At 34.9% G+C, this 14,168-nt stretch overlaps 1 protein-coding gene across 2 annotated transcripts in view; it reads right to left on the bottom strand.

Annotated features, from left to right (window-relative positions):
• Positions 1-2,202: 2,202 nt before the first annotated feature.
• The window catches only part of LCAT (lecithin-cholesterol acyltransferase), an 853,467-nt gene continuing 841,501 nt past the window's right edge, over positions 2,203-14,168 (bottom strand). For both annotated transcript variants that reach the window (XM_044081229.1, XM_044081228.1), the window contains one exon: positions 2,203-3,176. In XM_044081229.1, coding sequence (XP_043937164.1) covers positions 2,644-3,176 — 533 coding nt within the window. In that variant the 3' untranslated portion in view covers positions 2,203-2,643. The remainder of the gene's footprint in view (positions 3,177-14,168) is intronic.

Below are 14,168 nucleotides of genomic sequence, written 5' to 3'. Positions count from 1 at the left end.
TTGAAAATAGAAATCAAAATAGTCCATATGGAAGTCAGCTTCTAGCATTCAAATAAAACATGAAAAAAAACTAAGAATGAAAAATAAGGCTAAACCTTTTCAGTCAATTTGAATGTGCATCTTTCAACAAATCACAAAATGTGTTAGTTCTAATTTGTTCAGGCAATACAGATCTTAAATGTGTATCTATTTTGAGAAGATTGCAAAGAGCTGTGAAGCATCAAGGCCAGGTGTGCTTGGCTATAACATACAATAAAACTGTTGCCATGGATATGCATAAATTAGAGCCAAATGAATTGTACCTTTGTATAACTTGTCATTTTGTTTCAATGCACTTGAAATCACCAGTCATACCATTCAACTTCTATGATTTAGGCACACAGCTATACATTTTTGTGACACTCATTTAACCTTGTTCCTCACAGTTCTAGTAATTTTCTTCACAAAGACAGACATATGATCCCTACCACCAGCTATATAGGGTCTAGTATATCAGTACCTTATATTTTGACAAATAAGAAAATACTCTTTTTTTCTCAACCTCTGCTATGATTTTTAAAACCCAGTGCTATGATTTTTAATTTTCGGAGGCTGAGAGGTATGAAGACCAAAAGTAAACTTTTGAAATTATAAAAAAGTTTGCTTACTTAACAGATAACATAAATGAGCCTCAATGAAAAAAAAAATGGGCCATCCCAAATATTTATATAGTGACAGTGGAATGAAATTCAGTAATGATAAATATTAAAGTCTGAGGCACATGTCTATGACTGCAGCTCACAACTTCTTTGCCCAAGAAACTGGGCAAAAAAACAAAAATAATGAGGAACAAAGGCCTAAAATCAGTGATATTTTTTTTAAATTTTACTCTAATTAATTTAGAAAATTAATTGATTAACAGATTTCACATCAACACGTATATTTTAAATAATAAGATGCATGATACTTCAATGTATATTGCAATCAAAAGTGATTTACCAGAAAATCAAAAATGTTTTGAGTAACAACATCAAAAATATGATGGAAAATCAGGGATGTTCTGCAAAATTAGTGTATATATGGCTATGAATTCAACACTGAACCTAAGAAAAGATATGTGTGTAGTACATGGAGGAATCTACTCTTAACTACAACCAAATACTTGTGGAAAGTTTCTTGGAAGAAAAAGAAAACAGTGCAAGTGACAGTAAAAAAGCCCTTCATGGGCCCTTATACTAACACATCCTTGCATAATGTACACAAGTACTACTACTATCAGCTGATGTAAAAAACATTTATGTTTCCCTTAGTATTAACTGATAAACTATCTGCACTGATATTAACATGATAAGTATTTGGGTAGGACAGCATGTTTCTGCATTACATCTTGCATTCACACTTTTTTGTTCTTACCACTGTGCTCAAGCATAAATCATGGTTTTGTAGCTACTTATGTGCTGTTGCTTGTTTCACATAAGAACAATATTATACAGTGCAAATAGCAGTGTATTTTGCTTACTCTGGTCTCAAAGCCTAACGGTGAAACAGTAAGACAGGATTCTAATGCATGTCAGTGGGCCTAACTGCAGCATTCAGACAGATCCCTTACACCACAGGCCGTCTTCTGTCATTATCTTCCTATTCTGCGCAGAACCAGGAGAAAGTCATTAAACCAGACAGTGCTCTGTGATCACTGAAGAAAAGGGAGTTTTCTTATTTAGTAAATATTAAACAAAACAAAGCAACAAAAATATATAGATAGACAGATAGATAGATGCATACATAGATAGCTATATAGATGTATATCTATACACACACACACACACACACACACACACACACACACACACACACACACACACACACACACACACACACACACACACACACACACACACACACACACACACACACACACACACACACACACACACACACACACACACACACACACGTAGTCTGCAATGCCACCAGTTCAGACTTACAAAATGAGATTTTTCAGCACCTGTGATTTCTGTTGTCTGTAAAATTGTGCTGCTGTCCTTAAAAAGATCGAATACAGTTTGACATGGTAATTTTTTTCATCCAATGTTTATTTCTTTTTAACACATAACTAATTAGGTAAATCATAAATGATAGGGTGGATCTGAGAACATAAATGAGCCTCAATGAAAAAAAAAAAAAAAAACAGCTGCTTATCTTGTGTTAAATAACACAGGCAAGTTATGTTGGAACCAGTACTTACATTCTGCTTTTTATTAATGTAATTTCATAAGGCACTGAAAAATAAAACCTCATGCCTTCAGTTATTCCGAACTGGTAATAGAATCTGTTCAATGGCTTTATAAGTGGGAAATGTAAGATAATGAAAGCCTGCATAATATACTGCCTCCCAACTGAACCTATTAATGAATAATAATGCTATTTTTTATAACTGTGACTTCAGTGTGTTAAGAAGTGATAAATTACCCTAAAAACTGATTCAAATAATGTCTTTCTGAGCTGGCAGATAAAAACTGAAAAAGAAAAGTTCATAAAATAGAATTGAATGTTGTATAGAAATTTTATAGGATAGTACTACTACTGTATCTCTATAGTAAGGTTAATTAATTACAAAAGTCATTACTTATAATCCGTACAGTTTGTCTGCTGCTTGACAGTGCATCATAGACTATCTTTGTAGTCTCGTAGTAAGACATTTTTAATATAATCCAATGTAGTGTTATGATACACCATATCTAAGTGCTCTATGCCTTTTAACTCTTGAATGTGCACTGCCTGCTTTTGCTTTCCTTGCCATAGCTTACACAGTGCCAGGCTGCGGGTGTTTACTGTGCCATCACCATCAGCATAGACAGCATCTGAAGGGTCTTTGCTGGGGAAGTCCATGCTGTATATGTAGGTTTCTTCTGTAGGAATCCCAGTGCCATAAAGGCAGTATGTCTCAACCCCTGGTGGAGGCAGCTTGTTCAGGAAGTCTTTGTTATCTTCCCACATGTACCAGGCATTTTCATAGCCAATGTCTGACAATAACTGATAATAGTCATGGTAGGTGTAATTGCGTTGAGGTGTGGCAATAAAGACATGACCTTCTGGCCATGCCAACATACTGGGCATCATCCAAGGACTGGTGGTTGTCATTCGCTGATCCTCACGGAGCTTAATGTTTGTAACAAATGGAATTCCATGGTTGTCTCCTAAAAATAAATAAGCTAAAGATTAAGATTCATGAAAGTACTCCAAGATATATACTTCTTCAGCACCTGATTGAAATTCCAGGTGTGCGTACATTAGTCTGCAAACAGCTGAAATTAAAAATAGTCTTAAGATGCATTTAGGAAATAGACCAAGCACCTGGTTACACCATATGGGTAAGACAAGCATAGATTTAACATGGAATATCTCTCCCAAGTCTGACATTATCTGATTATTTTTCATTAGCTCACACTTAAATATAAACACATTTGACAGCAAAAGCAGTTCAGATGCTTTCAGATTACAACATCTTTATCTGTCTTTCAATCCTTGTTTTTTTCTAGATTCACCCACCAAATGAAACTATTGTCTGAGTTCTAACATGCTGCTTATATAAATGGTTATCAGAACTGGGATGTTTTTGCACAAATCAATATCATCCTGTGTATAGCTTTCAGAAATTGCCTTGTCAAGGGATGTTACTCTTCTCCCTTTAAACAAAACACCCAAGCTGTGTGGAACTTACTGTTAAGAGAAAAAAATCCTTGCTTTACAAACAGAATTTATGTCCATAAAATTCGCTCATTTAGAACACTGGCATATGATTATGTTATCTGAGGGACAGCAGCAGATCAACCTTATCCGATAGCATCAGTAACTAGCCTCTTACAGATGTACACTTATTTCATTTTCACATTTATTACCTCTATCCTTCACTACCATAAAACCTATCTTAAATCCTGAGTTCCACAACCTTTTGTAATAATTAGTTGCAGTTCCAACTACCTCCTTCTGTGTGAAAAAGTACTTTCCAACATCTGTTCTAAATCTAGTTCCTTTTCTCTGCAATTCATGCCTCTCCCCTTCCATTATTCTTTTGCTCCAGTCTACTCACCATGTCTCTCAGTTTTTTTTCTATCCATATCATGCTTACCTTCTCTCTTTTTCAGTAAAAGAGTCTCATCCTGTGCAGCCTCTCTTCATATGACAACTGATCCAGACTTCAACTTCATTTTCATGAATGTTTTCTACACTTTTCCCAACAGCTTAAGTTTTCACTAAATGTTCTCCAAAACTAACTATACTGTTCCACTTGTGGCCACATCAACCCCTTTGCAGATGAAACATATCAGCATCCCATATGCATCCCAGTTTCCTGCTGGCACCTGCCACTATTCACTGTTTTTCTCACTTTAGGCCTGCTGATACAGGTCATGTTCCTTCTCTATACTTGTTAAAACTTTCACAACTATACTATAATTTATCGTAACAGTATTAAAAACTTTCTACTTATCCAGGTTTCTCTGATTTGTCTGAGCAAATATATTGAAAAAGCAGTTTCAAAACCTACCTGTAAACTAACATACTTATCTTAAGAGCCATAAATGTTAAAAACAGAAAGTATAATTATAAGAAATTTTCATCACATATTTCTCTTCAAAATGGAGATACTTTGTCAACCAAAAAAGGAACTGGTTTTGTAATGAGCAATAAATTACACAAAAATAAAATTGGTTATTGTAATTGTGATGCCCCTGCACTGGCCCAGTAATCAAGGCACCTCAATACTCACCACTGGCAACAGCCAGGGGATGTACACATGGGAAGAGGACAAGTACACACACAGTAAAGTACAATTTCCCTTAAGAGCACACAGAGATCACAGTCAATTGGGGCTGGTTTCTCCCTTCTTCTCCAGTTCCCCAGTAAGACTCCCCACTGACACAGCTATAGAGTTAAATCTCAGTTAAGGGGCCAAGCCAAGACCACCAGAACCCTCTCTGTCCAACCAGTGCATCGTGTCCCTGCCCAAGTAACTGACACACACACACACTTTGAGATTTGCTTTACATACAAACACACACACACACACACACACACACGCACACACACACACCTGGGGAAGGCTGGCACAGGTTTACTAGCTATGCCCCCTTCTGCCCAGACTATAAAGTAGTTTCCACTGCCCCAACCCCTACTTATCAACTACTATAAGGCCCTTACAAAGGGTATCCAATCCTACTGTGTAATGTTACTATTATCCAAATGGTAGTCTGACCAAGACTTGCAAAGCTATTTAGGAGTGGTCTGTACAGTGTCACCAAATATATATGCAAGTACTCTAAGATCTTAGATATGTCTCACAAATATCAGCCACAAAGACAAAATAAGACAATACTCAGTAGATCAACACAATAACTTCAGAGTTCAAAATCACAGGAAATATTTGAAAACAACATTGCAGGACAGTCTCAAATAAATACAGAAAACATCTAAACTAATCTTTGCTATATTCTTATTTACATCTAAAAGGAGATACTATGCCCTAAATCTTACAGCAAGTGCAAATGGTGATGATGATGAGTCGATGTTCCCAGGTAAAGACAAAATACAAAATGCACTGTCTCAATCTGACAGAGTTCTTAAATTAATATAAAATATTACTGCTGGGTTAGCTTGGATGACATCACTTTTTGTCATGTGACTTCAGTTCCTAGGCTAAAACAGAAACTGACAGAATTTAACATCCCTATGTTAAAAATACATATCTCTCAGAAGTTTGCAGATCTTGAAAGTCATAAAACAATAAAACACTTATAAAACAATGCACCTTAATTCTAGACATCTTGTCTCCTTGCTGTATTGAAACTAACTTTTATAACACAATCATAAAACAATTTAATTTCAACTTATTTTCTTGAAGTTTTGCAAATTAATCTTCTATGTTCCAGCAGGGTATGCTGTGGTTAAATTTTTGAAGCTCAGTAGTGTACAAACCATGTTCAGTACATATTTCTGTATAAATCATATCAATATTCACAAATGACATAGAATTATTTACAAAATTCCAGATAGCTGGGCTGGCAGCGTGACAGTAATTATACCAACAATCTTTAATATCTCTTGAACCATAGAAGATAGATCCCTAGTATCACTTTAGTTTATGCCGAAGTGATTTTCAACAGGGCAGTTTTGTTCTGTTAGTGTCATTCAGTTTTTAGATACTTACAGAAATTTCAGAATATGTCTATTTGTATATTTAATTTACAAATATATTTTAATATCAGTAAAGCAATACTAGGTAGATACCAACAATTGGTGCAAATGTTTCTTGCATTGCATATGCCTATGCTTTCAGCTTTGTACATGTTTTCATTTGATACCATGGAGTACCATATAAAATCTTTTTGGTTTGTGTTATTAACAGAAATATAAAAATATGCCATTTATCCATGACTGCATGAAAATCACATTTTCTCCATGACTACTGGATTTTAGATCAACAGGCATTGCTGTCCTGCATGATTAGCAAGCCTGTGAAATGCTCCTCCACAAGTCTTCTCCAATAGTTGTTTGTTAATGTTAGGAGTATTAATAATATTTTTTAATTGGAAAATTTGCTACATTCCCACACAATTGATGTTGTTATTGTTTGTAAAACCTGAAAACTCTGAACTAAGAACACAGCAATGTCAAGGCAAGGCTTCAGACACAAAGTTTAGTGTTTTCATTCTACTTTAATCAGAACAAAACTTCATCAGAAAATGTAAAATATAGATCCATCACAAGAATTTAAAAAGACTGTACATAAATCATGTGATCCATACAGCCTATGAAATGATGTGACATCAATTTTATCTTTCATTGGGTGTATGGATCACATGATTTATGTGCAACCTTTTTAAATTCTTATGGTGGATCTATATTTTCACATTTTCTGATGAAGTTCTGAACTGATTAAAGTAGAATGAAAGCATTAAACTTTGTGTCTGGAGCATTGGCTTAACATTGCTGTTTTTAGTTCAGAGTTTTTCAGTTTGGTTTGTTTTTGAAACTCTGCAAAAATCTACATTGTTTGTGAAACTTGGTTGAAGAACAATGACTGTAAACCAGTTCTGTCAGGGTATAAATGTTTTTATCATAACAAACATTCTAACAAAAAATCAGGTGGAAGTATTATGATGGGAATTAAAGATAGTTATGAAACCTCTGATTATTACATGTTCACTGATAACAACAATACCAATACTACAGATTGTGCAACTGTGACAATAAAAAAACCCTAGAACATATAGCAATTGAAGTGTATGGACCACCAAAGTCAAGTACTGATGACCTAGAGGAATCCATACATTGCATGAAACAAAGGAAGAAAAATAATAGTGGCTGGGGACCGGAATAATATTCATTCAACAACATTAGTAAGGAAATTATTTACATTCCCTTAAAATCATAAAAAAATGACCAGGGAACAGAACATAGTAAACATTGTATGTGTTTCTAAGGAAATTACTGCTACTTCATGTCAAGTTTTACCACTGTTGATTTGCAGTGATTATGGGATTATGTAGGTTAATTTGTTACCAAATAATTCTTCCAAACTGAAATCTAAACCAATTCCCAGAAGATTAATAATAGATTATATTAAAGTAAAACAGTCACTATGTAAAATAAATGGTAGTGATGTGTTCATTGGAAAAAACTGCAGAAGGAATGTGAAAAGTTTTAAAAGAGAAATTGATTGAATGGAAAAAAATAAAAAACGTTTAACAACAAGATTAAGGCACACAGTTTTAGCAGAACATACTTCCATAAAAACAAGATACTTAAGATGAGAAACAAAAGATATAAGAAATGGAAAATATGTTGAACTACGACTCTGAAAACTGAAATAAAGCTGAACAGTCAAATTAAACAGTGTGAGACAAGATCCAGAAAAACTTGAAGAAAATTTATATAAAGATATTGAGCATAATAAGAAGTCATTTTAATGATACATAAGATGTGGAAGGAGTAAAGACATACAAATTGATAAACTGTATGTAGATTTTAAAATTTATTCTCAGTAATAACAGATTGTAGATATATTTACAAAATCTTACACAAAAAAGTTTGGCTGCACAAAGAGGGTGTTAAATTGTCCTAGTGACATCCAGGTAAACTCAGATACTAAAATTAAATTTGATTATATTGAAAAAGAACTATGAAAACTGGATTTAAACAAGGCACAGGGAGGAGACAGAATTAGTACTAATGACCTGAGAACAGTTCAGCATGAACATATGGCACTACTATATCTGTTATTTATATTTATAGGTTGTACAAATATGTGGGGATTCATCAAGACTAGAGACATGCACTTGTTAAAATGGTCTTTAATGGAAAGGAGAGTAGGGCAAACCCAGAGTCATACAAACCCACAAGATAACTTTCATTTTCTGGAAAATAAGATTATATGGGATATTTTTTTTTTTTGCCAGAATTGGAAAGAGTAGGCCTTGAAACCATATAGCTATATAAATAGAATTCTGAGCATATCAAAACAATCCTGTCTTGGTTTGTGATTTGTTGTGGAGTTGACTGGTAAGAGAAGTTTTATTTATTTTTACTGTTAAAAGGAGGTGCAACTGTGAGCTATAGTGAGCAGAAGCTACTGCACATAAAGAAATTACAACTTCTGTCTGAGTGGTATACCTTGTATGGTCAGAACAACTTTATTGTGTTTTATTATTTAGTTGGATATTGCTGGTATAATTTTTGTCACAGAAGTAGATTTAAGTTCCTTTGAATTATATGCTACTGACTTTGTGTATTTTTTCCCTTGCAATATTTTATTCTATTAAAGCTGAATATGGATTCCTTAAATGAGTATGCAATTAATGATTTGCTAATGCACAAGTATCTTGTACAGTGTAATAAATGCTATGCGTATTTAAAGGTAACAGCTGATAACACTGGTGATCTTTGTTCCTCATGTCAAAAGTTGGATGATTTGCTTCCCATTGTTAGAAGCAAATCTCAACTTAATGATGATGACAGCACATGTGCAGTTGGAATGGCTTGGAGAACTATTGTATCATATATTAATGACTGGACTGAGGAACTAAATAATGTTAGACATAGAACAAATAGAACAGATTTAGGAAATGATGCATCTATTTTCTGCAAAGAACATTCAACTCCTATGAAACATGATGAGGCCCCTGAAAACTATGGAATTGTGGATGCAAGTACTCAGCATTCTGAGGATCCGGTTTGTTTAGAAGGAAAGAAATAAAGAAAGAAAGGAAGAAGTTCTCAACAAATAACAAGGAAGAAAAAGAATCTGACTAATGACTGTAAGGGGAAGAGAATATGTAGTAAAAATGATTCTGCTTTGTTATGTAACACACTGGTAATGGGGAATGAAGATATCTGTCTATCAGTAAACCCTCAGTCTACAGAAAAAAGCATCACCTTTCCAATGGAAAAGGTAGAAAAAAGAGGCAAGGGGCAGGTGAAAAGGAAGAAATCAAAAATGAACATGGAAGAATTGAAGAACATTACTGTAAGAAAAAATAAGAGAAAGATAGATGTAGACTACATGGCTCAAGCTGTGGATTTACAGTGCCAGCTGGATGAGAATTTAATATGCAATGAAAACAGTGGAATTAATAAGACTAATAGTGATGAAGATCTATCCTTCGTAACAACAGATAGAGCAGAAATTATTGTATTAGAAGCTGAAGATTCTTCAGAGATGGTTAGCAAAGATATTCTTGTAATTGGAGATTCAGTTATTAGTGGAACTGATACTTATATTTGCAGAGATGATAATGAACATCGAGTAGTGTTATGCTTGCCAGGAGCAAAAATAGAAGATGCAAAACAAGCCTTGGAATGCCTTAATGTAAGGAAGTATGGATCTGTTTTTATTCATGTTGGCACAAATGATGTCACCAACAAAGATTCTCTGACTGTTAGTCGGGAACTGACAGCCATCCTAGATAGTATGTGAAAATGAAAAATATATGTATAACTCACTATATAAGTAGCGACAAGCAAGAGAGGAATACGTAATATTTAAATCAAGCCACTACCACACTGCTAGAAGATATGCATATTATTTGCAGCCTTCCCGCTGGTTTGGGAATACGACTCCAATACAATTTGTTTAAAAACTAAAAGAAAATTTTATTTAGAGGTATAAAAACCATGTGCAATCCAAGAACACTTTCAAGAACGCTTTCAAAATGTTTTGGTAGAATAAATAGACTTTCTATCTTTATAAAACTTCTGTAAAATTAGCATAAGGTCCTGAAGCTTTGACGACTATTCACACAAACCATTCAGTACTAGTGAATCATTCAATGTGCCTTAGAGCCAACAGTTCCTTAAGACCTTCTATTGTGGTAAAACTTCTGTAAATAGTGGGCACAAGGCCCTAGAACTTAAACAACTGTTCACAAAAACCTTTCGGTACTAGTGAGTCACTTAATAATGCTCTTTGCACGTCTCTTGTACACTGAAACTTTCAGCGTTGTTCACAATGGTAATTACCTTTTGAAATAAGTAGAAAAATCGCTAGCTGCAAAACAATATAGATCCAAAATGAATCCAAAGGAAGCATCCCAATGTTCACTCGATAAGCGCTTTCGGTAATACCTTCATCAGATCATAGATTTTAGGGACTCCATTACTCATTAATAAGTAAAACCTTTAACCAATGAGGGCTCAATTCACAGACAACACCTCTGCTGACATCAACAGGCATGACCACAGAAGCCTATGACACACCTCCTTACTCATCCAATAGTAGGTCTCCTGGCTTTCAAAGTTGGTTTTAAGGGAATGACATTATTCAGCCCCGGAGGGCGGTCTGCTCGCAAATTCACAATCCATTTGGTTTCACACAATTCCGTTTTGTTACTTAAATCACCTCTTTTTTTTCCTACATACACTTTCTCAATAACTTTAAATATAAAGCTATGAATAGGAAATGTAGAAATGTGTAGCGCTAAAGCATTATGGATGTCTTCTCTACGTATATCGCTCAAATGCCGAAGTAGTCTCTTTTTAAACATTTGATTAGTCTTACCAACATAGAATGATGTACAATTTTTACAGGTGGCCAAATAGACTACATTTTGGGAAGTACATGTGGCTTTACAATTGAAAATAAAATCTTTATCCATACTTGAGTGTTTAAAAGTATTACTGGCGTCAATGTATTCACATGCAGAGCAATTCCCACATTGGAAGGTGCCTTTACATCCCACTATTGTAGATTTAGAGAATCCATCTTTCATACACAAAAGCCACTTAATATTTTTCTTATTTTTGTAACTAAAATGTGGTTTGTCACCCACTATGGCCCGAATTTTACATCTTGTGTCAATATCGGCCAATACTTATGTATAATTTATTTAATCTGTTTGTTGTCAGTACTATATGTAATCATCAAACGCATAGGAGGTGTTCCTTGTTTGTTCTTTTCCAAGGTTGTTTCTGAGTTCTGTGATTGATTACTTGAAAATCTGCACATTGCTGAATCTGTATCTTTCTTGGAGTAGCCACGTGCCTGCAGCCGTTCTTTCAAATCAATCATCTCTTGCTGTATAGTTGTTTCTTGTGTACATCTTTTTGTAATTCTGGTAAGCTAATTTTTCATTATATTACTTGTAACATGCCTTGGATGCATACTATTCTTATGGAGATAGTGATTTCTCCAGGTAGATTTTCTATATAATGAGGTTTGCATCCCTCCTTCACGATTAAGTGAAATTTTGACATCCAAAAAGTTCACAAGGTCACGTGAATATTGACCTGTAAATCTAAAAAATTATGTTGTTTCATTAAGATACTGCATATATGACAAAATTGGTTCTCGTCTCCTTCCCAAAGCAGGAAAAGGTCATCCACAAAGCGACCATAACATTTTACTTGATCAAGCCATGGATTTGTGACACTTAAGATATATTTCTTTTCCCAATCTGAAAGAACTATGTTCGCATAACTATTGGTGCAGGGGGTGCCCATAGCAACTCCCCAACACTGCCAATAGATTGAAGGTCCATAAATAAAAATGTTTGTGTCAAGGACTATTTCTAGGAGAGAGCAAATGAGATTAGCATTATGTTTATTGGTACCTTCCTCACCAATTGTTCTCCTCACAGCTTCAATCCCATAATCATTGGGTACTGAAGTAAATAGACTTGTAATATCCATTGTAGTCAGCAGCAGGCCAGTTTTATCCATCAGTGAGTCCATAGCCACTTTCAGTTTCTTCAAAAAGTCATCTGTGTCTGTTAGGACACTAGGGATGCTAAGTAGAATTTCTTTCAATTCTTTTTCCACAAACATAGACATAAATTCCATGATCCATCCTTGCCCCGCCACAATAGGGCGTAGGAATGGTTCCATTAAGTTTTTATGTATCTTGGGAAGCCCACTAATAGATGGAATGGTAGGGTGGGTGACATTAAAAAAGTTTTACTGATCAATATTTATACTACCTTCCATCAACATACTATAAAGTTGATCTTGTATCTTTTTCATATACCCTTCTAGTTTACGAGAGTTAACTTCCAAATATGTTGTTGTATCATTCAACATCTCTTGCATTTTATTCCTATACCATTCAAATGAAAGGATGACAATAATTCCCCCTTTATCAGCAGGTTTTAATACTATTTCCTCATTGTGCTGTAGATTAATCAAAGCTTGCCTTTCTTGTGATGTTATATTATGAAAGTTTTTAGTATCCTTCCCTGTTCTTAACTGCTCAACTGCATCATTGTACATTCTGGTAAATAGATCTACTGCTGGATGGTTTATAGGTACAAACACAGTAGGCTTCCTAAGTGTTTTATTCTCCATTTTTTTATTTCCATAGATATTCTTCAAAGTCACATTCTGTGCAAAATACTTTAGCTCTAACACAAATTCGATTAGATCTGATTTAAGAGAGGGAATGAAAATAAGGCCTTTCTCCAATACACTGATTTCTTCTGGTTTTAAAGAATACTTAGATAAGTAGACAACTAATGACTGTTGATTTAATTCATAGTTTTCTTTCTTTTTCTGTCTTGGCTCATGGCTCGTGGGTTCCTATAATGATTTTGCTTCAGGAAAACAGGCAAATGCTGATTCAATGGAGCATGAAATGCTCCTTTTTTAGGTTGAGTTCTTATCTCCACAGATTTATCTACTGCTTCTACTGAAGTACTGGCATGAGTCCCCATCATATCTAAAGAATCAGTACGGGTAAAGCTGGTTTATTGCTCTTCTAAAGATCTTGTTACCACATTCAAATTAGACTCGTGTTCATTATTTTTTTCTTTTAATATTGTTCTTTTGTCTGTAGGTCTTTGCGGACGTAATTCAAACCTTCTCTTCTCTCTAGGCCTTTCAAAGATTCGCCCATTTTTTAAATCTGCAATATCTCTTGATAGCTTCTTAATTTTCTATTTGAGTCTTGTTTCATACATACTGAGATTAAACTGCAATGTTTCTAATTTAGTGATTTGTGCAGTTAACTCAAATTTCTCCAATTCTGCTTGTTTATATTGAATAAAAACTGTGGCTTTCTCTTCTTCTGGTTTGAAAAATTCTATTATTAGACGCATGTAGCGAAAACTAGTCTCCAAGTTTATCGCTTGCCATCTTGCCAATAGCTCAGGGTATTGATTCCCATAGCTAGGCATGCATTTAACCCTCATTCCCCTCGGTATTACTTGATTATGCATGCTAGCTTCCATGTGATATCGCTGCCATGTTAACCTTTTGAGACGGTATGTGGTAGTGTCTACCTCACCTAAGATAGTATCAAAGGTAGCATCATCCATAGTATCAACTGATACAGCCTCAGCTGAATATTCAAAGTTCACATGCAGCAAGGGATTGGCAGTTCCTCCCAGAGACTCTGTTCCTGTATTGGCTGACATAAACAAAAGTGCAGTTTTTGTTTTGCCATTTAACAGCTTCTCAATAATGTTAGCTCTATCTGCCATGTATAGTGAGTAAATACCAAGCAAAAGGTATTCTTTAATTGATCTTTAATTCCCACTCATCCTCTGCTGCAGTGTGTTCCTGGCTAGGAGTGTGCTCCTATATTGCATTCCCCTGCATTTTCCCCTTGGGACCTCGCCTGGGTGGACACAAACACCTAACCAAAAGTCACCTACTTCATCCATTTTATATACTAGCAGTATATTGCTCTACTGCCTCGACCC

This window comes from Protopterus annectens, chromosome 8.part0 (assembly GCF_019279795.1).
Source record: "Protopterus annectens isolate FY-2018-M chromosome 8.part0, PAN1.0, whole genome shotgun sequence".
Classification (NCBI taxonomy): Eukaryota; Metazoa; Chordata; order Ceratodontiformes; family Protopteridae; genus Protopterus; species Protopterus annectens.
This window is presented reverse-complemented; position numbering and strand designations above follow the sequence as displayed.